Genomic DNA, 23,315 nt, shown 5'->3' with positions numbered 1-23,315 from the left:
TTTAACCGACCGTGCCACTCAATACGAATTGTTACATCCAAAACACAATAATCCGTGAAAACATCGCCGAATTCCTCGCTCAGAACGCCATTTCTCAAAAGGCTCCCTGAGCCTGTCCAGATTCAGTTTGTCAGTTTGAATAAATGTGTTTTTTAGTCGATTGAAGTGAGATGGGGTGCCGTTTCGCTCGTGGCGTTGTTGCCAACCTTGTACTTAACAGATTACACATACCACTGTCATATCAAAAAAAAATTGAAAGTCATATTTTCTATGCAAGCGCCTGTGGTCTCATTAGGTTAGTTTATATCTCGAGGAAGCACTCTGAAGTAAACAAGACAAGCGACTTTTGCAAAATGGACAAAATCGGTGAAAGAGCAGTGATCCAATATTTGCATAAAATGGGTTCAACATCTAAGGAAATCCATAATGATATGGTAGCAACACTAGGGAAAGATGCTCCTTTCATAAGCTACAGTGAAAAGTTGGGTGGCCGACAGAGCCTTGAGGATGACCCCGTCCTGGAAGGCGTGTCAATGTTGCAACTCCAGAAATGGTCAGTAAAATTCATATGTTGATATCTGACAGACGAGTCACAGAAAGATATATAGCCAGTATAATTGGCATTTCAGAGGAAAGAGCACATTCCATTCTGACCGAGGGTCTTGCAATGAGAAAGCTTTCGGCCCGATGGGTACCAATACTTCTGACAATTGATCACAAGCATACCAGGCGCACTATCGCGTGCTAATCTTAACCTTTTTAAGGAAGATCCTGCCAACTTTCTTCAGAATTTTGTCACTTTGGATAAAACATGGGTCCATCATTTTACCCCAGAGGCCAAACAACAATCGAAACAATGGAAGCGTCTAGGTTATCCCCAACCAAAGAAGGCAAAGACTGTTCCATCAGCTGGGAGGGTTATGGTCTCGGTTTTCTGAGATGCAGATGGTATTCTGATACACTAGATTAATTCTGTCATACGAGTCATAAAAGATGAATGCTTGGTTTGGTTTATTTTCATTAACGTCCTGTTATCAGCTAGTGTCATTTAAGGACGTGGCAGGCTTTGGAGGTGGAGGAAAGCCGGAGTACCCGGAGAAAAACCACCGGTGTTTCGCTGGTTTCATTGAGTATATCAACACTTCTACGGCATGACATATAGTGGACGATAGACCAAATTAAAGAAAAAATATCTGTCTTTCGATCGAATCTAGCTACATAATCTGAACGTTTAGTCCATAATCACAATTTTCCCTAAATTGGGTCTTTCATTAGGCCGATCGAGTTACTCCCCTTAATTCTATATTGAGTGTATTGACAGACGAGGCTAATACCAATACTATTGAGAGCGGTCAGAAACCCCTGTAGCCGATTGATTTTTTACGGTATCACACTTATTATCACAAATATTGTGATATTATACAAAAGTGAAAACGCTATATTAAACATGTAAGAATTTTTCTTTCAATGGATATTTAAGCACGTAAGCAGCCTTTAATGCTTCAAGAATGCGAGTCATAAGCTGGTGGCTACCATGCTGAACGACATACCCATCCTATACTATCAAAGGTAATTGCCGTGAAGTTTCTCTGCCAAAGGGCACATCCTCAACAACCACAGTCGCGGTCTAACCCCGCGGGGTAGGGATTGTACCACACACCTCTCCCGGTCAGGGATCGTACCACAGACCACGCCCGGGTAGGAATCGTACCACACACCTCGCCGGGGTAGGGATCGTACCACACACCTCTCCCGGGTAGGGATCGTACCACACACCTCGCCCGGGTAGGGATCGTACCACAGACCTCGCCCGGGTAGGGATCGTACCACACACCTCGCCCGGGTAGGGATCGTACCACAGACCTTTCCCAGGTAGGGATCGTACCACACACCTCGCCCGGGTAGGGATCGTACCACACACCTCGCCCGGGTAGGGATCGTACCACACACCTCGCCCGGGTAGGGATCGTACCACACACCTCGCCCGGGTAGGGATCGTACCACACACCTCGCCGGGGTAGGGATCGTACCACACACCTCGCCCGGGTAGGGATCGTACCACACACCTCTCTCAGGTAGGGATCGTACCACAGACCTCGCCTGGGTAGGGATCGTACCACAGACCTCTCCCGGGTAGGGATCGTACCACAGACCTCTCCCGGGTAGGGATCGTACCACAGACCTCGCCCGGGTAGGGATCGTACCACACACCTCGCCTGGGTAGGGATCGTACCACACACCTCGCCCGGGTAGGGATCGTACCACACACCTCGCCCGGGTAGGGATCGTACCACACACCTCGCCCGGGTAGGGATCGTACCACACACCTCGCCCGGGTAGGGATCGTACCACACACCTCGCCGGGGTAGGGATCGTACCACACACCTCGCCCGGGTAGGGATCGTACCACAGACCTCTCTCAGGTAGGGATTGTACCACACACCTCCCCCGGGTAGGGATCGTACCACAGACCTCGCCCGGGTAGGAATCGTACCACACACCTCTCTCAGGTAGGGATCGTACCACAGACCTCTCTCAGGTAGGGATTGTACCACACACCTCGCCCGGGTAGGGATCGTACCACACACCTCTCTCAGGTAGGGATCGTACCACAGACCTCGCCTGGGTAGGGATCGTACCACAAACCTCTCCCGGGTAGGGATCGTACCACAGACCTCTCCCGGGTAGGGATCGTACCACAGACCTCTCCCGGGTAGGGATCGTACCACAGACCTCGCCTGGGTAGGGATCGTACCACAGACCTCTCTGAGGTAGGGATCGTACCACACACCTCGCCCGGGTAGGAATCGTACCACAGACCTCGCCCGGGTAGAGATCGTACCACAGACCTCGCCCGGGTAGGGATCGTACCAGACCTCGCCCGGGTAGGAATCGTACCACATACCTCGCCCGGGTAGAGATCGTACCACACACCTCTCCCGGGTAGGGATCGTACCACAGACCTCGCCCGGGTAGGGATCGTACCACACACCTCGCCTGGGTAGGGATCGTACCACAGACCTCGCCCGGGTAGGGATCGTACCACACACCTCTCCCGGGTAGGGATCGTACCACAGACCTCGCCGGGGTAGAGATCGTACCACACACCTCGCCCGGGTAGGGATCGTACCACACACCTCTCTCAGGTAGGGATCGTACCACAGACCTCGCCTGGGTAGGGATCGTACCACAGACCTCTCCCGGGTAGGGATCGTACCACACACCTCTCTCAGGTAGGGATCGTACCACAGACCTCGCCCGGGTAGGGATCGTACCACAGACCTCTCTGAGGTAGGGATCGTACCACACACCTCGCCCGGGTAGGAATCGTACCACAGACCTCGCCCGGGTAGAGATCGTACCACACACCTCACCCGGGTAGGGATCGTACCACAGACCTCGCCCGGGTAGGGATCGTACCAGACCTCGCCCGGGTAGGAATCGTACCACACACCTCGCCGGGGTAGAGATCGTACCACACACCTCGCCCGGGTAGGGATCGTACCACACACCTCGCCCGGGTAGGGATCGTACCACACACCTCGCCCGGGTAGGAATCATACCACACACCTCGCCCGGGAAGGGATCGTACCACAGACCTCGCCGGGGTAGGGATCATACCACACACCTCGCCCGGGTAGGGATCGTACCACAGACCTCGCCTAGGTAGGGATCGTACCACAGACCTTTCCCGGGTAGGAATCATACCACACACCTCGCCCGGGTAGGGATCGTACCACAGACCTCGCCCGGGTAGGGATCGTACCACAGACCTCGCCTTGGTAGGGATCGTACCACAGACCTCTCCCGGGTAGGAATCGTACCATAGACCTCGCCGGGGTAGGAATCGTACCACACACCTCTCCCGGTCAGGGATCGTACCACACACCTCGCCCGGGTAGGAATCGTACCACAGACCTCGCCCGGGTAGGGATCGTATCACAGACCTCGTCCGGGTAGGGATCGTACCACACACCTCGCCCGGGTAGGGATCGTACCACAGACCTCGCCCGGGTAGGGATCGTACCACAGACCTCGCCCGAGTAGGAATCGTACCACAGACCTCGCCTAGGTAGGGATCGTACCACAGACCTCGCCCGGGTAGGGATCGTACCACACACCTCGCCTGGGTAGGGATCGTACCACACACCTCGCCCGGGTAGGGATCGTACCACAGACCTTTCCCGGGTAGGATGCAGACATAATCTGTTATCAATTATTTTTACGTAAAATTAAATATTTTTGTATGAAAAAAAAAAATTAATATGTACCTGCCAATTACATGGAATATATATATGTATCTGTTTTGTGTATGTGTAATTCAATGATGGTTCTTTTATTTTGATTTGATTTCAGTTACCTTGTAAGATATGTATTACATTATTATATACATAGTAGTACACATGTATGTGAGGAACGTAATACTGTTGTGTCTTTTGTTTTCTTCTCTGTTGATAACCTAACAGGTTAGTTAGGAATTTCATGACGACGACGATGACGATATACTGAGTCAAGGTCATTTCTGTTTGGAATCCGTGTTGTATTTTGTTCTAGATGCCTTCCAGCCAAAATTCTAGGCATTTTATATAACTAGGAGAATTCCAATGGACTCCTTTGTCCTTAGATATGGTTCAAGGTTAATATCTCAGACGTTAACCCAGAAACCTACCAGTCAAATCTTGATTCGAGAACTTTTTGTTAAAGGGAATAAGTCGTTTGAATATTTTAAGATATTCTACACGTGTTGACCTTGAATAAGGGCCAAACAATTTATTTTCGCAGACTGTATCAGGCTTTATCCTGTTTTTATTCAGAAGACGTTTTTTTTTTTATTATATACCCCTCTGACATTGAATATGGGTCAAGGTCATTTCAATTCACAATCTTTGATGAAGGGACCTACCAGTCCGACATCTTAATCCCAAGTTTCCTTGGTCATCAACCTACCAGCTCGATATCACGATTCGCTCTCTCCTATTTTTAAAGAAGTTGTTTTAAAATAAAACTGACACGGGGCGAACAATGGACGTGCAACCTTTAGAGATAGTTTAACAACGTGATACTTATATTATAAAAGTCATTTAATGACCAGTACAATTACATAATGAACTACTTGTGTATTACGTTAACCAGTTATCAAAAAGAAAAAATTATAATTACTGTAAACGGACATATTTTAGCGGTCGTCCTATTTTAGCGATTTTCGCACTCGAAGCATTTCGCTAAATTATGATTGCGCTAAATGTAATTTATCTACCTTGGTTTTTATGATAGTCGTGGTTGGCGCGCTAAGTCAACCATTCCGCTTATATTTTTTAATGTGGTTTTGTGCTAAAATCTGAATGCCTCAGATTAAGTACGTGTACAGTATATTCCCTCTACAATGTATTACGTACCTCATGGCGCAAAACGTAACAAAGGTAGATAACAATATATTATATACATATTTATATGAGATTATCGCACTTTAAATAAATGACTTATTACGAAATTTTAACAAATAACTTTGACTACAGAAATTATATCCTCTACAGCACCATTGTTGCATCTAGCCATATCTAACTGATTATCTCAAGATTCTACGCCAGGTATAGGCTGGGTAACTTTTTGTAATTAACTAATTCAATGAAAAACTGTTGGTGTGTGTTTGTTATATACCTATTGAGCAGTCCGCTGGTCAAATTGATCACGTCAACTATTTTACTACTCTTTGGGGAAATACCTATATCAACAAAATGGAGCAATTTGCCTCGGTGGTGTTTTTAATACAACAAATGGAGACGAATCCGAAAAATCTGAAAAAAATTGTGTCGGTTTACAGAATCTAAAGTAGTTACTCTGAGTGACACTGTTTCAAAATTAAATGGAGCACCAGTCCATCGAATCACTCTATTTTGGAATTTTGTTTTGGAATTATTTACTGACGATCAAGTATATGTATTGCCAGGAAAGGAAGTATTCGATAAACTATTTCGGAAACACAAACGCATCTACCAACGAAACCAACAACAAAATATGGTGAACAAACTGAAAAGTAATAATTCTCATGAATTTTGACGGGAAATAGTTCAGATTGGATATGGATAAAACTGAAGGTCTCGAGTGAACGGCTATGTCAAGTTCCTATATGTTGACGTCAAATGCTGTTTTAAAGTGAATGGTAGTCTCGCTGATTGATTCAGGGTGGGAAGGGGTTTAAATAGGGCTTTTTGCTTCCCAAACACTTTTTTTTCTACATTTACCACTGATCTAATAAAATAATTTCTATGAATAACTATGATCCCAACGATATCAAATATTTAAAAAGAACAAGTCCAATAAGTAAAGTTAACTACTGTATTTTATTTAAACAAAACAGTCAAAAAAATATACTGTAAATTATATATATATGTAAATTGTATACCTCTTTCTAATGTCTCTCTCTTGATTCTGGCCGTGGTAGACCAAATTTATTTAAATGACATGTACAACTTCATTTACTGACATGGATATACAAGGAAGCCTAACATTCTGGCTAATGAGGTGTGTATACAGGATTGGGAGGAGAACGTCATACCAATACCGGAGACATGATATTTCAGGAAAATAGCACTATGAGGCAGCCTTTACCGTGACCTTACATTTGATCCAGTTTTTTGTAAACAAAATATCACTTAACTTCATCAACATTATTATTATTATCCGAGTCGTGTGGAAACAACTTGAACCAATATAGTGACCGGAAACTAATGAGAAAATATTTCAATGTCTTTTGTACAATCCATTGTAAGGCCTTTTCCTAAGGGGTCGCCCCTTGTGGAATGCTCCGAGACATAGGGTTTGTTGCATCTGTGGCCGACCCCTACATCAGGTAGGGATAGTAGTGGTATGTTGAACGACTGTGGTCGATGGCCGTGGTGGGTTAACCCCTAGAAACAGAAATAATGGGTTAAACTTCATTTTAGCAAAACTTACCGCATATGTATGAAACAATTATTTCCAAATGTCACTTTCATATTGGTACTTATTTGATATACATTGTATAAGCTATGTTTATATGGGTAAAATCATATTGAGCTGATATTTGATATTTTTTTTATTTTATCTGGTGATATGAGTTACACTGGTGTAATTATTGAAGAAAACACGTAAAAAAATAATTCGCTCCATAGATAATAAAGGCACTGCTATTCGGTATAAATATATGGATTTCTCAAAATAGCTGATAGTGTGGGCTCCTGACCTTGTATATTTTGCATCAAAAAATAACAACACTTGGTCAGGATCATATCAGGATCATTTCAGGCAAGTTTCAGCTTAATAGCACTGGTGGAACTGGAGAAGAAGTTTAAAATGTGTTTTTCAAGATGGCGGCTATGGCGGCCATCTTGGATTTCGGACTGACCCGAAAAATAACAACACTTTGTCAGGATCATATCAGGATCATTTCAGGCAAGTTTCAGCCCAATAGCACTGGTGGAACTGGAGAAGAAGTTTAAAATGTGTTTTTCAAGATGGCGGCTATGGCGGCCATCTTGGATTTCAGACCAACCCAAAAAATAACAACACTTGGTCGGCATCATATCAGGATCATTTCAGACAAGTTTCAGCTTAAAAGCACTGGTGGAACTGGAGAAGAAGTTTAAAATGTGTTTTTCAAGATGGCGGCCACGGCGGCCATCTTGGATTTCGGACTGACCCGAAAAATAACAACACTTTGTCAGGATCATATCAGGATCATTTCAGGCAAGTTTCAGCCCAATAGCACTGGTGGAACTGGAGAAGAAGTTTAAAATGTGTTTTTCAAGATGGCGGCTATGGCGGCCATCTTGGATTTCAGACCAACCCAAAAAATAACAACACTTGGTCGGCATCATATCAGGATCATTTCAGGCAAGTTTCAGCTTAATAGCACTGGTGGAACTGGAGAAGAAGTTTAAAATGTGTTTTTCAAGATGGCGGCTATGGCGTCCATCTTGGATTTCGGACTGAGCCGAAAAATAACAAAACTTTGTCAGGATCATATCAGGATCATTTCAGGCAAGTTTCAGTTTAATGGCACTGGTGGAACTGGAGAAGAAGTTTAAAATGTGTTTTTCAAGATGGCGGCTATGGCGGCCATCTTGGATTTCGGACCGACCCAAAAAATAACAACACTTGGTCGGCATCATATCAGGATCATTTCAGGCAAATTTCAGCCCAATAGCACTGGTGGAACCTGAGAAGAAGTTTAAAATGTGTTTTTCAAGATGGCGGCTATGGCGGCCATCTTGGATTTTGGACCGACCCGAAAAATAACAACTCTTGGTCAGGACCATCTCCAGATCATTTCAGGCAAGTTTCAGCTCAATAGCACTGGTGGAACATGAGAAGAAGTTTAAAATGTGTTTTCAAGATGGCGGCTATGGCGGCCATCTTGGATTTCGGACCGACCCAAAATTTAACAACACTTGGTCAGGGCCATCTCAGGATCATTTCAGGCAAGTTTCAGTTTAATAGCACTGGTGGAACTGGAGAAGAAGTTTGAAATGTGAAAAGTTTACGCACGACGCACGACGCACGGCGCACGGCGGACGGCGCACGACGACGGACGAAGCATGATGACTATAGGTCATCCTGACCCTTCGGGTCAGATGACCTAAAAATGGTAGCTTCTACTCCTGCTTAGCGCTCAGCATATTTGCAGTGGGACGACTGGTTCGCCCGTTGTCAGTATAATGTGACCGGGTGGGGTGTGCTGCTGGATGTCTTCGGCAGTATGCTTCAGTGAGGTAGCACTATAAATCGGCAAAAGTTCCGGCCTATCACAAGGAGACTTAACACGAACATACTGCAGCCTCCCACAACACACATACGCATTCGCCACACGCGTGCATGTCGCACGCACGGGAGGCCGTCCTTAAATGACCTTAGATGTTAATAGGACGTTAAACAAAATAAATCAAACCAAACCAAATTCTTCTCTGTTGATAACCTAACAGGTTTGTTAGGAATTTCATGACGACGACGATGATGATATACTGAGGTCAAGGTCATTTCTGTTTGGAATCGGTGTTGTATTTTGTTCTAAATACCTACCAGCCAAAATTCTAGGCATTTTATATAACTAGGAGAATTCCAATGGACTCCTTTGTCCTTAGATATGGTTCAAGGTCAATATCGTCAGATGTTAACCCAGAAACCTACCAGTCAAATCTTGATTCGATAACTTTTTGTTAAAGGGAATAAGTCGTTTGAATATTTTAAGATATTCTACACGTGTTGACCTTGAATAAGGGCCAAACAATTTATTTTCGCAGACTGTATCAGGCTTTATCCTGTTTTTATTCAGAAGACTTTTTTTTTATTATATACCCCTCTGACATTGAATATGGGTCAAGGTCATTTCAATTCACAATCTTTGATGAAGGAACCTTCCAGTCCGACATCTTAATCCCAAGTTTCCTTGGTGATCAACCTACCAGCTCGATATCACGATTCGCTCTCTCCTATTTTTAAAGAAGTTGTTTTAAAAAAAAACTGACACGGGGCGAACAATGGACGTGCAACCTTTAGAGATAGTTTAACAACGTGATACTTATATTATAAAAGTCATTTAATGACAAGTACAATTACATAATGAACTACTTGTGTATTACGTTAACCAGTTATCAAAAAGAAAAATTATAATTACTGTAAACGGACATATTTAAGCGGTCGTCCTATTTTAGCGATTTTCGCACTCGAAGCATTTCGCTAAATTATGATTGCGCTAAATGTAATTTATCTACCTTGGTTTTTATGATAGTCGTGGTTGGCGCGCTAAGTCAACCATTCCGCTTATATTTTTTTAATGTGGTTTTGTGCTAAAATCTGAATGCTTCAGATTAAGTACGTGTACAGTATATTCCCTCTACAATGTATTACGTACCTCATGGCACAAAACGTAACAAAGGTAGATAACAATATATTATATACATATTTATATGAGACTATCGCACTTTAAATAAATGACTTATTACGAAATTTTAGCAAATAACTTTGACTACAGAAATTATATCCTCTACAGCACCATTGAAGCATCTAGCCATATCTAACTGCTTATCTCAAGATTCTACGCCAGGTATAGGTTGGGTAACTTTTTGTAATTAACTAATTCAATGAAAAACTGTTGGTGTGTGTTTGTTATATATACCTATTGAGCAGTCCGCTGGTCAAATTGATCACGTCAACTATTTTACTACACTCTTTGGGGAAATACCTATATCAAGAAAATGGAGCAATTTGCCTCGGTGGTGTTTTTAATACAACAAATGGAGACGAATCCGAAAAATCTGAAAAAAAAATTGTGTCGGTTTACAGAATCTGAAGTAGTTACTCTGAGTGACACTGTTTCAAAATTAAATGGAGCACCAGTCCACCGAATCACTCTATTTTGGAATTTTGTTTTGGAATTATTTACTGACGATCAAGTATATGTATTGCCAGGAAAGGAAGTATTCGATAAACTATTTCGGAAACACAAACGCATCTACCAACTAAACCAACAACAAAATATGGTGAACAAACTGAAAAGTAATAATTCTCATGAATTTTGACGGGAAATAGTTCAGATTGGATATGGATAAAACTGAAGGTCTCGAGTGAACGGCTATGTCAAGTTCCTATATGTTGACGTCAAATGCTGTTTTAAAGTGAACGGTAGTCTCACTGATTGATTCAGGGTGGGAAGGGGTTTAAATAGGGCCGTTTTGCTTCCCAAACACTTTTTTTTCTATATTTATCAATGATCTAATAAAAGAATGTCTATGAATAACTATGATCCCAACGATATTTACACATGAAAAATGTTTACATGTCAATTCATGTCAAATTCAGGTCAATATTTTTCAGGTCAAATTGACCTCAAGACATTTTGCCTGTGTACACGTATTTGCAATGCAAGTGATAACTGAATTTTGAAATTAGGCGGAGGTAAGGTAGTGTGAAATCATTATTCTATTGTATATAAATATCCCTGTACCGCAAAAACATTGTCAAATATTTAAAAAGAACAAGTCCAATAAATAAAGTTAACTACTGTATTTTATTCAAACAAAACAGTCAAAAAATATGCTGTAAATTATATATATATATATACAACCGTCGTTTTAACAGATGCTGAGTTATTAACTTATTAATAATTTTATACCTCTTTCTAAACACTGTCTTTTTCTAATCTCTCTCTTGATTCTGGCCGTGGTAGAACAAATTTATTTAAATGACTTGTACAACTTCATTTACTGACAGGGATATACAAGGAAGCCTAACATTCTGGCTAATGAGGTGTGTATATAGGATTGGGAGGAGAACATCATACCAATACCGGAGACATGATATTTCAGGAAAATAGCACTATGAGGCAGCCTTTACCGTGACCTTAAATTTGATCCAGTTTTTTGTAAACAAAATATCACTTAACATCATCAACTTTATTAGTATTATCCGAGAGTCGTGTGGAAATAACTTGAACCAATATAGTGACCGGAAACTAATGAGAAAATATTTCAATGTCTTTTGTACAATCCATTTTAAGGACAAACTATAAAGCCTTTTCCTAAGAGGTCGCACCTTGTGGAATGCTCCGAGACATAGGGTTTGTTACATCTGTGGCCGACCCCTACATCAGGTAGGGATAGTAGTGGTATGTTGAACGACTGTGGTCGATGGCCGTGGTGGGTTAACACCTAGAAACAGAAATAGTGGGTTAAACTTCATTTTAGCAAAACTTACCGCATATGCATGAAACAATTATTTCCAAATGTCACTTTCATATTGGTACTTATTTGATATACATTGTATAAGCTATGTTTATATGGGTAAAATCATATTGAGCTGATATTTGATATTTTTTTTATTTTATCTGGTGATACGAGTTACCCTTGAAGCAGTTTTTTTCGGCGGCCAAACAAACACTGGTGTAATTATTGAAGAAAACACGTAAGAAAATCATTCGCTCCCTAGATAATAAAGGCACTGCTATTCGGTATAAATATATGAATTTCTCAAAATAGCTGATAGTGTGGGCTCCTGACCTTGTATATTTTGCATCAACAGCCCTGGATTATTTTGCGGATGCCTACGTCGGTAAATCAGATACAGCAGAATTAACACAATCACTATACAGACAATGCCACCGATTCCTCCGCCTACGTATTTCGCTGTCATGCCAACTAAATCTGTAAAACAATTGAAAACAAAGTTATGGAAAATTTATTTTTGAATATTACTTCCCTTTTAACTGAATTATTATTTAGTTGAGCAAATGTAATGACGGATTTCAATAAATTCAGTCTATGGAAGGCAACCTATTTTGTTTTTAGAAAACAACTCTTACTTTACAATATAAAAGAAGTATTTATTGCAACGAGTCCCTTTACAGAAGTCGGTCGCTAATGAAACTGAAAGAAACTACAACACCTCAAAGAAGAAGAGGAGGACACTTTGAGGGATGTTGGCGCCCACCATTGCGTGATCGTATTGGTTTTATGTATGACTGTCTCTCTTTCTTCTTTGACTCTTAACCATTCGATAACAAGGGCTTCATAGGATATCAAAGAAAGATCTCGGAAGAACTTTCTGAGAAATACCAACAGCAAACTTCAACTGTTAAAATCCAAGTCGGCTGTTGGCAATTTGGTTGTCCCGATAAGACTCGAATTGAACGGCCATAACGAGGACCACAAAAAAAACTAGAGCCTACATATCCAGCTTGAGAAATGTGCCTAAAAAACTCAAACAAGAGGCGCATATGACCTGTATTGCTCTCCTGGATATAGCATGGTGTATGGCTAAACAGCCCGCCCCGCAGGCCCCTGAAATTCGTTTCTCTTTGTTGAAGAATGCTTCAGATCAAATATAGACCAACTCCTTTCACTATCACAAAAGACGGAACTTAAAGAGGACCCACCTTTCAGGTGCTTGGGGCCCAGACATGCTGTTCTATACACGCATACTTCAGACAAAATATATACCCCGTCCTTTTCTTTGTATATATGAACTTGCTATATTTTCCCCAACATGACCTCGCTGAGACCCTAGGGAGTGGCCAGTTACTATATATAACTGCTCCCCTTCATCCAAGAATGCCTCAGACCAACCATGAACCAAATCAGTTCATTCTTAGAGAAAAGGGATTTTAAAGAATTTTGTCAAAATCTTTTCACTTGTTGATGAAGAGCAGAGATTTAAAATTTGGTCCATACAGTCCTTAATGACTATCAGCAATTTCAAGGAAAAACGAACGAACGGACAAGATCTATAACTTGCCGGGTGCAAACAATAAGTCTGTCGGAATTTCAAAATCTGTATTAAATTTCCCATCGCTAAAAAAAATATGCGCAGCGGTATTTATGATGAATTATGGCTCGAAAGCAAAACTATATGTCGTCTCCTATAGGCCAGGAAGATACTGTGACCTCATCTTACCGTAATGAACCGCTGAACCCCCCCCCCCCCCCCATCCTGTCTTTACTTACCTCCATCATCGTATGTTAATGATGCTGTCACCTTCAACGTCACTGAAGATGAAGAGTGAGAATCGACGTCGAATTCGATGTCTAAAAATTCGTCTTCATTGGAACAGAACTTTGGAGGATATCCGTTATGGCAGCGATATACCTAGATATAGAAACAACATTCAAATTAAGTAATTAATTTGCTAACATCTCGTAATACGTGAGGGTGTGTGTGATGGTGGGGGGCGTGGGTGTGTGTGTGTGTGATGGTTGGGGGCGAGGGTGTGTGTGATGGTGGGGGCGAGGGTGTGTGTGATGGTAGGGGGTGACGGTGTGTGTGATGGTGGGGGGTGTGTGTGTGTGTGTGATGGCTGGGGGCGAGGGTGTCTGTGATGGTGGGGGGGGGGGGGGGGGCGAGGGTGTATGTGTGTGATGGTTTTGGTTGGGTTAGGGTGGTGGGCTAGGGGGGTGTGATAGTGGGGGGGGGGGGGGGGGGGTGAGGGAAAGAGAGAGGGGGATTGTAGGTGTGTGTGGCCAAGACATTCTTGGTATCATGACATATCTTCTGACTGAACAGGAACATTATACATGCTATAAGAAGCATGTTACTTCGTAATTACCTTACTTGGTATAATGTTATATCCAATGAAGTATTTCAGTTTGAAATCACAGTCGAAGATGTTATATTCCAAGACTTCCACACAAATTCTGTATCTGTTCAACTCATAATCTGTACTCCTACCAACGAAGTACATTTTACAGTAAAACGGCAGCTTCTGTCCGCCCCACTTAATGTGGACAGTGCTGTACTCATTCAGCTTGTGGATTTTGGTGGAAAGACAGGTATATCTATCCAATTCCATCACCTTAACTGAAAAAAAATATATCAGTATAGTAATTTATATATACAAACAAGAAATATCTTTAAAAAAGATAAACAGGATAGTTTCAATGCTGTTGGTTATAATGTAAAACTGCTGGTGAAATAAATTAACGAACTAATTCAGCACGACTAACAAAATTACATCAGTTTGAATCAATTTTGGTGATAATAAGACTGCAATTGAATCAGAAATATAATTTTATTAATGTGTCATTTAAAAAGATACACCAACTTATTCATCTTGCATTCAATCTTAACTTTGTTTCGTTTTTAACTGCATTTTGTATTTACCGCTACATTGACCAATCACAAACTCCATCGTGACCAGTAACGCCACCTGTCGCGTCATATCCGGGGCCAAAAGAATATTATACGGACATGCCGACAGTCGCCTGAGTTTTTTTTTTATTATTATTTAAATCCACATACTCCCAAATAACCTAAGATTCTAGTAATACACATGTATTAATGGCAATCCCAGATGCTCTTTCACGCTCTCCTAACATTAAATGGCCCTTGGACTGGACGCTTGACCGGGGAAATACTTGCGACATCAGTGTATAAAAACAACTTTATCGCGAGATTTGTCACGGAGCCGAGAGCGCGGCTACAACAACGTACATGTACACTACACATAAACTACACACATGGCCGTTGTATAATATCGAGTATGCGTGAACTTACATATAAATGCTTTCATTTGAACATATATTCAAAACATTCTCGTAATAATTGATCAATATAAACTAACATACAACTAAATGCTAATTTTAAAATATAGCTATATCAATACAACAAGACATCGATGAACATCATTTTAGTAAAGCGTTCGTCAATATGAGGAAGGCTTTGGTTGGATTCCGTCCCCTGGCTGAGACATACCTAGAGTCTTTAGAAAGGATAGCTGCTAGCCCTGCTTAGCGCTCAGTAAATTATTAGTGGGACGACTAGTTTGCCTGTTGTCAGTATAATGTGACCGGGTGAGGTATCCTGATATTCTTAGCAGTATGCTTCAGTGAGGTAGCACTATAAATCGGCAAAATTTCCGGACCATCACAAGGAGACTTACACGAACATACCGCAGCCTCCCAAAACACACATACGCACTCACCACACGCATGCATATCGCACGCACGGAAGACCGTCCTTAAATGACCTTAGATGTTGATAGGACGTTTAAAAAATAAAACTAAATAAAACCAAATATGATTAACATTGAACTAAACTGGTATTATACTGTCTTCATTTTGTGAAGACGATGACCGTTGGGATGTTAACAGGCTGTATTCGACTTATGTCATTGTTTCCCTTAAAATATATCATATGGTGTCGTAAAAATGTCTTTTTGTTTTTGCTTTTGTTTTGTTTGTTGATTTATTTTACTTACCTGCAGAGACGTCGTAGACGCTCACACAGCCTAACAAGACGAAGGCAATCAACATCAGCACCATTTTTCGAAACCGTTATTCCTGAAACAATAAAAACCGTCAATACAACTTCGTATAGCCTCTTGGTGTGTCATTCACAGATATAGTAAGCTATGGTGAGGGATGATTTCTGCAACACACAACATGTGTAGGTGTTTACAGAAATCATTGTGGCGAGCTTCGACTTCAATCTAAGACTTTTTAGAGATACATTGTCATCTATAAAGGTATTCTCTGAAACAGCTATCGTTTAATTGAATAAACGATCATTTTCAATTTAAACTGATTATCTTTGTTATTATTAGTTTTAAATTTGTTTGGAAAAGTCTTACAAGCTTATCATGGTGGTTGCTCTATATAAAAGCGTTTATCATGAAATGTAACAAGAGGTCCAACGGCCTTAAAGGTCGTCTGACTTTCATTGAATTTTGCCATTTTGCTTGAAATGTAAAATATGGTAAAATAAATTGCATATGATGGATAATACAACAATGAACCTGTATTGCTAACCAGCTTATATTGCAACTTTGCTCAGCTGATTACAACATTTTTAGATATTAGAGTATTAAGTAATAAACGTATATTGAGATGTCACCATTCAAAGATTTGAGCATATTTGATCCCCGTGACATGTGTAGCACCCCAGCATGTCACAGACCCAATCTCATGTCACTGGGCCGGTTATCGCGAAAAAAGTCGCTTTGAGACTTTAGTATATTTGACCCATGTGAACTTGAATGTGCGTCAGGGTTATTCATTTGAACAAACATGGTAGCCCTTCACCCCAGCATGCTACATCCCAATATCAGATATCTGTGCCTCTCGGTTATTGAGAACAGGTTGTTAAAGGAGAAAGTTTATGCCAGACATATATCAGACGGACGTCCGCGGACGCCATTTCCTAAATGTGTCACATGTCCCGCTTTGTCAGTAGTAAGTTTAAAGCAAACTCCCAAGTTCACTATTTAAGTTTTTTTTCAAAACAAAGAAACTCCATCTTGACATTATGAAAGCACCCCGTATACATTATAGATATGTATAAATAGTAATGCATTGTAAAACAAATATCAAATTTCGCAGAACATTTATCTTCAAAATCACCTATCCTCAAAGTAACCTATCTTCAAATTACATCTTAAGATATCATTTTAAACTTAAAAAGTACTCTTTCTGAAAAGCGAGAAGATGAAAACACATATGATTTTCCGTAGAATCTATGAACTAATTTGTAAATCGATTGGAGAAGGAATAAAAATTTCATACCAACTTCTCTAAATCTCGGGGTTTTTTCACTACGTTCCAGCCTAGATCTATACTGTTATAATCTCTGATATATTCATATATTGACGTTATCTTGTTTTTATCATCATCTTATTATTGATGACTATTCCGTCGGTCAGGACGATTAGAAATTGCAGAAGCGCGAGAGGGTTATTTACAGCGATTTTTTTACAGTAACATGTTATTCACGAATGTCACTTCCAGAGACACAAAACAACTGCGACAAATCCACTCAAACCTTTGAGATCTGTAGCTGTACATACATGGAAGAATCAACAGGACGGAATGTACCGCATTAAACTTTTCATGATTGACCTTCGGGTTTCACTTCCAACACCAATCACCGACGAGGCTTACATACATTTTCAACTGAAGGAGCTTCATCACGCAATACAATCTACAACAAGCCCAAAGTGACTACTACACTCACCTGTAAGAGACCTAGGTCCAATGCGTCCACCTCCACATATAGTAATGTAATGTATGATGGCTACCCGTGCGTATCATAGAATAAACAGGTAAGTCTCGCGCCAGGGTGAGCACAAATCACATGGTATGTGTAAAGTACGAAACGAAAGCAAAACGCAACGAAACGAAACTGAACGAAACAGAATGAAAAAGAAGCTTTGATTTAAGAGAAATGGACCCGGTGTAACGTTGAAAATGGACCCCCGCCATTTTCAACGTTGAAAATGGAACCGGAATGCCGTGGACAATGGAATCAAATATTAAATTTTCTTTGCATACCCGTTGAAAATAGACCCCGTTGAACCACATTACAATGCAAAGTATTTGACCTCGGTACAAGTTTACATTGTCATAGACGTTGTGATCCGAAACACAACATGAATAAGAATGCGCGGTTTTTACGTGAATAGAGTGATACTAATTACCGACAGGTATACGAGGAAACACAAAAAAAATTCAGCTCGCGCCTACGGCGCTCGTATTATCACTAAATAACTGCCCCCCCCCCCCCCCCCTCTTTCGATTGCAGATCCGCTGGGCGGCCCCCAGACCTCTCGCGAAAAAGGGGAAAAAAATCGGCTAGCGCCTACGGCGCTCGCATTATCACTTAATTACTGGACCCCCCTTTCGAAAACTCCTGGATCCGCGCCTGATCCCGAATTATTGGAAATGTGCTATATTCATTTTCCGCGGAGGGCTTAGACCCCCTTGAACCCCCTATCAGGGCGCTGCCCTGGACCCGCTGGGCGGCCCCTCAGACCCCTCGTAAAAAAAAAACAGCAAAAAAAATCGTCTCGCGCCTACGGCGCTCGCATTATTACTAAATTACTCAACCCCCCGCCATTTCGAAAATCCTGGCCGGGCCCGGTGATTCATGTTTTGCCATAAATAATATATCCTGATTTGCGTAAACAACTTATTTTGTACTACATAAATTATCAAAATTATCATGGGATGTTGAAATGATAATTATTGGCTAGTTTTGCGGAGATGGCATACGATTTGTTTAGTGCGTAAAATTTAAGGTTAAAAATTGTTTTGCCCCCCCCCCCCCACACACACACACACACACACACACACACACACACACACACACACACTTTTTGACGACTTCCTACGCCACTGTACAATGTATAAGCGATATTGATAAAAATAAAATGGCCTGTGACAGGCGCGGATCCAGGATTTTCGAAAGGGTTAATTTAGTGATCATGCGAGCCGCAAGGGTAAGGCCAAGGCCAAGGCCCCCAGGGGGTCCAGGGCAGCGCCCTGGTAGCTGCCCTGGACGTGGGTTCCAGGGGGCGAAACCCCAAGGCTGAAAATTAATCAAACAAATTTGCAATCATTCGGGATCAGGCACGTATCCAGGATTTTCGAAATGTGTGTGTATGTGTGTGTGGGGGGGGGGGGGGGGGGGGGGGGGGGGGGGGGGGGGGGGGGGTCGGGGGGTCCAGTAATTCAGTGCTAATGCGCCGAATTTAATTCCATTTATAAGGCTATAAAAAATATTTCTTCCTCCGAAAAAGGGGAGGTCCTGACAGACAGACAGACAGGCGGGCGGGGCAGGCAGGCGGGCGGGTAGGCAGGCAGGCAGGCAGGCAGATATTTGAATTTCCTGTCGTAGTTGTACCGAGAAAAATATCTATAATATATGCATGTATGTAAATACATAGCGATCCAGGTATTCATATCATCTTATAGACGACTTCCACAATGATCATGTCAGGGTATCGGGCCGACCATCACTGCGCCATTGAAACGTTCTGTTTAGAACGCCGATGTGGCGCAGCGGATAAGCTGCGGGTATTTCTGGCTAGGCGATTGGGTGCCGTATATCGTGAGTTCGAGGCTCGGTCAGGGCACGAGTCAAAAAGTTGTCTTCCTTCGTCATTTGTGTTATTATGTTATATAAGGCAGCTAAGTAATTAGCTTAATTTATGCATAGGAAACACTACAAGAATTATTTCATATTTCACAATTTTATTCCTTTAGTTTTTGTGAGGGATATGCCCATGATATAATTAATTTATTGTCCATTTATTTCATGGGAGTTATGCCCCTTGCCGTTGGACCAAAGGATCCCTGATTGGTCAATTGTTTTAAGGGGGTCCCAAGATCCCGCGGCTATCCTCATCATTAAGCAGCCATCTTTGAAATTCACTGCATCAATTTTTGAGTGTCCAACTTTTAGCAAGAAAAAAGACTTCAATTTTGAACTCCCACCCACTGCCTCCCTTTGTCTTATTGTTTAATATTTTATCAAAGTGATATTTTAGGTGTATTTGGTATATGAGTTATGTTATCTCATAATCTTTTGGCGGTTTTTATTTGGTTAACCCCACATTGGCTTATTATTTTATGTTTGATCAAAGTGATATTTGATATATGTATTTGGTATATATGAGTAATTTCATCTCATAATCTTCTATTATCACTTTTTCATAATTAATAAATATGTTGCCACCCTCTGTGAGGGTGGCCTTATTCATTCAAATACAGTTGTTGAGTTGTTTCTTGTAAGTGTGTAGATGCATAAATATATTTATTAGCACAATGTATCATATACACTATGTGTTGGTGATCCGAAGATATAGATTTGAATTTCCTGTCGTAGTTGTACCGAGAGAAACATTTATAATATATGTACAATTGGCATCCATGTATGTAAATACATAGCGATCCAGGTATTCTATATCATCTAATAGACGACTTCCACAATGATCATGTCAGGGTATCGGGCCGACCATCACTGCGCCATTGAAACGTTCTTTTTAGAACGCCGATGTGGCGAAGCGGTATAAGCTGTGGGTATTTCTGGCTAGGCGATTGGGTGCCGTAGGTCGTGAGTTCGAGGCTCGGTCAGGGCACGAGTCAAAAAGCTGTCTTCCTTCGTCATTTGTGTTACTATGTAATATCTATATATATATATATACATTTAAAAGAATAAAAAACACGACACAGCAGCTAGCGCTTTCGTCACGTCTAGGTGACTCTTCTAGACGTGACGAAAGCGCTAGCTGCTGTGTCGTGTTTTTTATTCTTTTTAAATTCATATTTTTCGTCCGTAAGGTTCACCTTAAACTTTTTAACTTATATATATATATATATATATATACAACCTGTACAATTCGTATCCATGTATGTAAATACATTACGATCCAGGTATTCTATATCATCTTACAGACGACTTCCACAATGATCATGTCAGGGTATCGGGCCGACCATCACTGCGCCATTGAAACGTTCTTTTTTAAGAACGCCGATGTGGCGCAGCGGTATAGGCTGCGGATATTTCTGGCTAGGCGATTGGGTGCCGTAGATCGTGAGTTCGAGGCCCGGTCAGGGCACGAGTCAAAAAGTTGTCTTCCTTCGTCATTTGTGTTTCTAAGCTATATATATCTATTTATTAGCACAATGTATCATATACACTCTGTGTTGGTGATCCGAAGATAAAGATTTGAACTTCCTGTCGTAGTTGTACCGAGAGAAATATATATACATGTAATATATGTACAATTCGTATCCATGTATGTAAATACATTGCGATCCAGGTATTCTATATCACCTTATAGACGACTTCCACAATGATCATGTCAGGGTATCGGGCCGACCATCACTGCGCCATTGAAACGTTCTTTTTTAAGAACGCCGATGTGGCGCAGCGGTATAGGCTGCGGATATTTCTGGCTAGGCGATTGGGTGCCGTAGATCGTGAGTTCGAGGCCCGGTCAGGGCACGAGTCAAAAAGTTGTCTTCCTTCGTCATTTGTGTTTCTAAGCTATATATATATATATATATATAATTTCGTTTCGTATCGTTTGATTTCGTTTCGTTTCGTTTTGCTTTCGTTTCGCACTTTATAGGTACCCGCTATTCAGAGCAACATGTGCAAATGGCTCACTTTTCAACGGGTTCCGTTTCCAACAGGCTACACGTGGAAAAGAGAGACCTGATGGAATCCATTTTCAAAAGGAGAGTGAGTTTTCCACGGCGTCCCGGTTCCATTTTCAACGTTACACCGGTTTTAAAACGAACAGAGAAACATGTAACGACTCGGGAATTACAATAAAATATACTAAATACAATTGTGAACATTATCCACAGGGACTTTTTGTGTGGGAGCCTATATTGTTCATACATGTACATTCCTTTGTAGCCTGTCCCTGTGTTCTCGGTCATACATTCTTATTGTAACATGACCCTGTGTTTGTTCATTTATTCTTATTGTTACATGTCCCTGTATTTGTTCCTGTATTATTATTGTAACATGTCCCTGTGTTTTGTGCATGTATTTTTTATTGTAACATGTCCCGGTGTTTTGTTCATGTATTCTTATTGTAACATGTCCCTGTGTTTTGTGCATGCCTTCTTATTGTATCATGTCCCTGTGTTTTGTTCATACATTCTTATTGTAACATGTCCCTGTGTTTTATTCGTGTATTCTTATTGAACCATGTCCATGTGATCTATCCAATTAGTACAGTGTAGCAAACGTCTTTCACATGGAAAGCACTTACACACTTCCTCGGTAGATGAACCACGGCACGAACTTGCTCTAGACAGAAAAAGTCCCCTGATTTGTTACGGTACTTACATCAATAAGTTGTTTCTCCAATTACTGACAACACAAAAGTTAGAACGCTATAATATATCAGATTTTTTGCTTAATCGACTTCCAACCCCGTCAACATTTTGAATACATGTACATGTATATCATTTTAAGAAAGTGTATCATTTTGGTAGCTGGTGGCTACCCATACGTTCGTGGAGTTAATCAGAAGCCTTGGCTAGCGAAGATGGTGGCTACCTCACTGAACAACATAATCACCCTATACTATCAAGAGAAATTCTTGTAAAAAAATACCATAACATTTATCATTTACAAAGATGGGAAGGGCGTTTGTGTTAGCAGGCTTTGGTATCTTGTGCGTCGTTTGTATTTAGATTAGATTGGCGATGTTGTTTCCTAGCAACAGACACAAGTCATGACAAGATTTACGTAACAATGCATGGATTAAAGTACCAAGCTTCCTATTGAAATTCAATACTAAAAATAGCTATATTTATTTAATTATAAAACGGATAATTTGATATGAGGATGCAATACTATAATTATAACTTACAATAAATGTCTTTGAAAGTGCCACAACTTCCGGATAATATTAAGTGTTTTAAAATAAAGATTTGTAATCTCTCCTTTTTTAAAGGCACATTTAATGTGCGAAATATTTTGAAAATGCTTTCAGTTTTTAGTTGAAAACTTTTTCTCTCATTTATCACAATTTAATTACAATGTGTTACATTTTCTATCATTTTTAGTTATTTTGTTAAACAATTATGAAAATAAATGTGCATTGGTGGTAATATTTTGACTGTCTGCGTCGAAGTTGATTTTTGAAGAAACTTTTATTTTCAAATAGAGTTCCAGCTTTATGCCTCTATGTAATATATATTATTTAAACGATTCTTAACTTACCTGGAACACAAAAAATTCTTTAAAAATTAAAGAGAAATGTTCTAATGTTATTTTAACATGTCAGCGTCCTTGTAGTTATGTAGGATGATAATGTTTTGACAGATTTTGTCAACAGATCGTAAGTTATTTATCTATTAATATCCGTTCATTCTTAGTGGTTGAACATGAACAGGTAAATCACTTAATGATAAAACCAGGAAAACACAATAAATCGATGGGGATTGTTTCAAGTTGATCACATGTATAGCTCTATAAATTATGTATGAAACGAAAACAAAATTCATCACACTTCAGTACCTTCCTTTACAATAAATAACATGACAACA

General features: G+C 40.9%; 1 protein-coding gene across 2 annotated transcripts; it reads right to left on the bottom strand.

The window, feature by feature from the left end:
- Positions 1-11,025: 11,025 nt before the first annotated feature.
- LOC117330529 lies at positions 11,026-17,562 on the bottom strand. Of its 2 annotated transcripts, none has more exons than XM_033888904.1 (6): positions 17,476-17,562; positions 15,725-15,806; positions 14,075-14,325; positions 13,476-13,617; positions 12,033-12,176; positions 11,026-11,684 (listed from the first exon to the last, which is right to left on the bottom strand). In XM_033888904.1, exons 2-6 carry the CDS (start codon positions 15,786-15,788, stop codon positions 11,623-11,625), a joined length of 663 nt encoding a protein of 220 aa, XP_033744795.1. In that variant the 5' UTR covers positions 15,789-15,806; positions 17,476-17,562; the 3' UTR covers positions 11,026-11,622. The 2 variants fall into 2 exon arrangements, with proteins under 2 accessions (XP_033744795.1, XP_033744797.1); XM_033888906.1 differs by lacking the exon at positions 17,476-17,562 and adding an exon at positions 17,309-17,451.
- Positions 17,563-23,315: the final 5,753 nt, after the last annotated feature.

The sequence above is a fragment of the Pecten maximus genome, chromosome 7 (assembly GCF_902652985.1).
Source record: "Pecten maximus chromosome 7, xPecMax1.1, whole genome shotgun sequence".
Taxonomy (NCBI): domain Eukaryota; kingdom Metazoa; phylum Mollusca; class Bivalvia; order Pectinida; family Pectinidae; genus Pecten; species Pecten maximus.
This window is presented reverse-complemented; position numbering and strand designations above follow the sequence as displayed.

Coding starts and splice junctions, on each gene's coding strand:
- LOC117330529 (XM_033888904.1), bottom strand. CDS start 15,788: ATGGTGCTGATGTTGATTGCCTTCGTCTTGTTAGGCTGTGTGAGCGTC. Junction 14,326..15,724: donor CGTCTACGACGTCTCTGCAG/GTAAGTAAAATA, acceptor ATTTTTTTTCAG/TTAAGGTGATGGAATTGGAT. Junction 11,685..12,032: donor GTTGATGCAAAATATACAAG/GTCAGGAGCCCA, acceptor TTCTGTTTCTAG/GTGTTAACCCACCACGGCCA.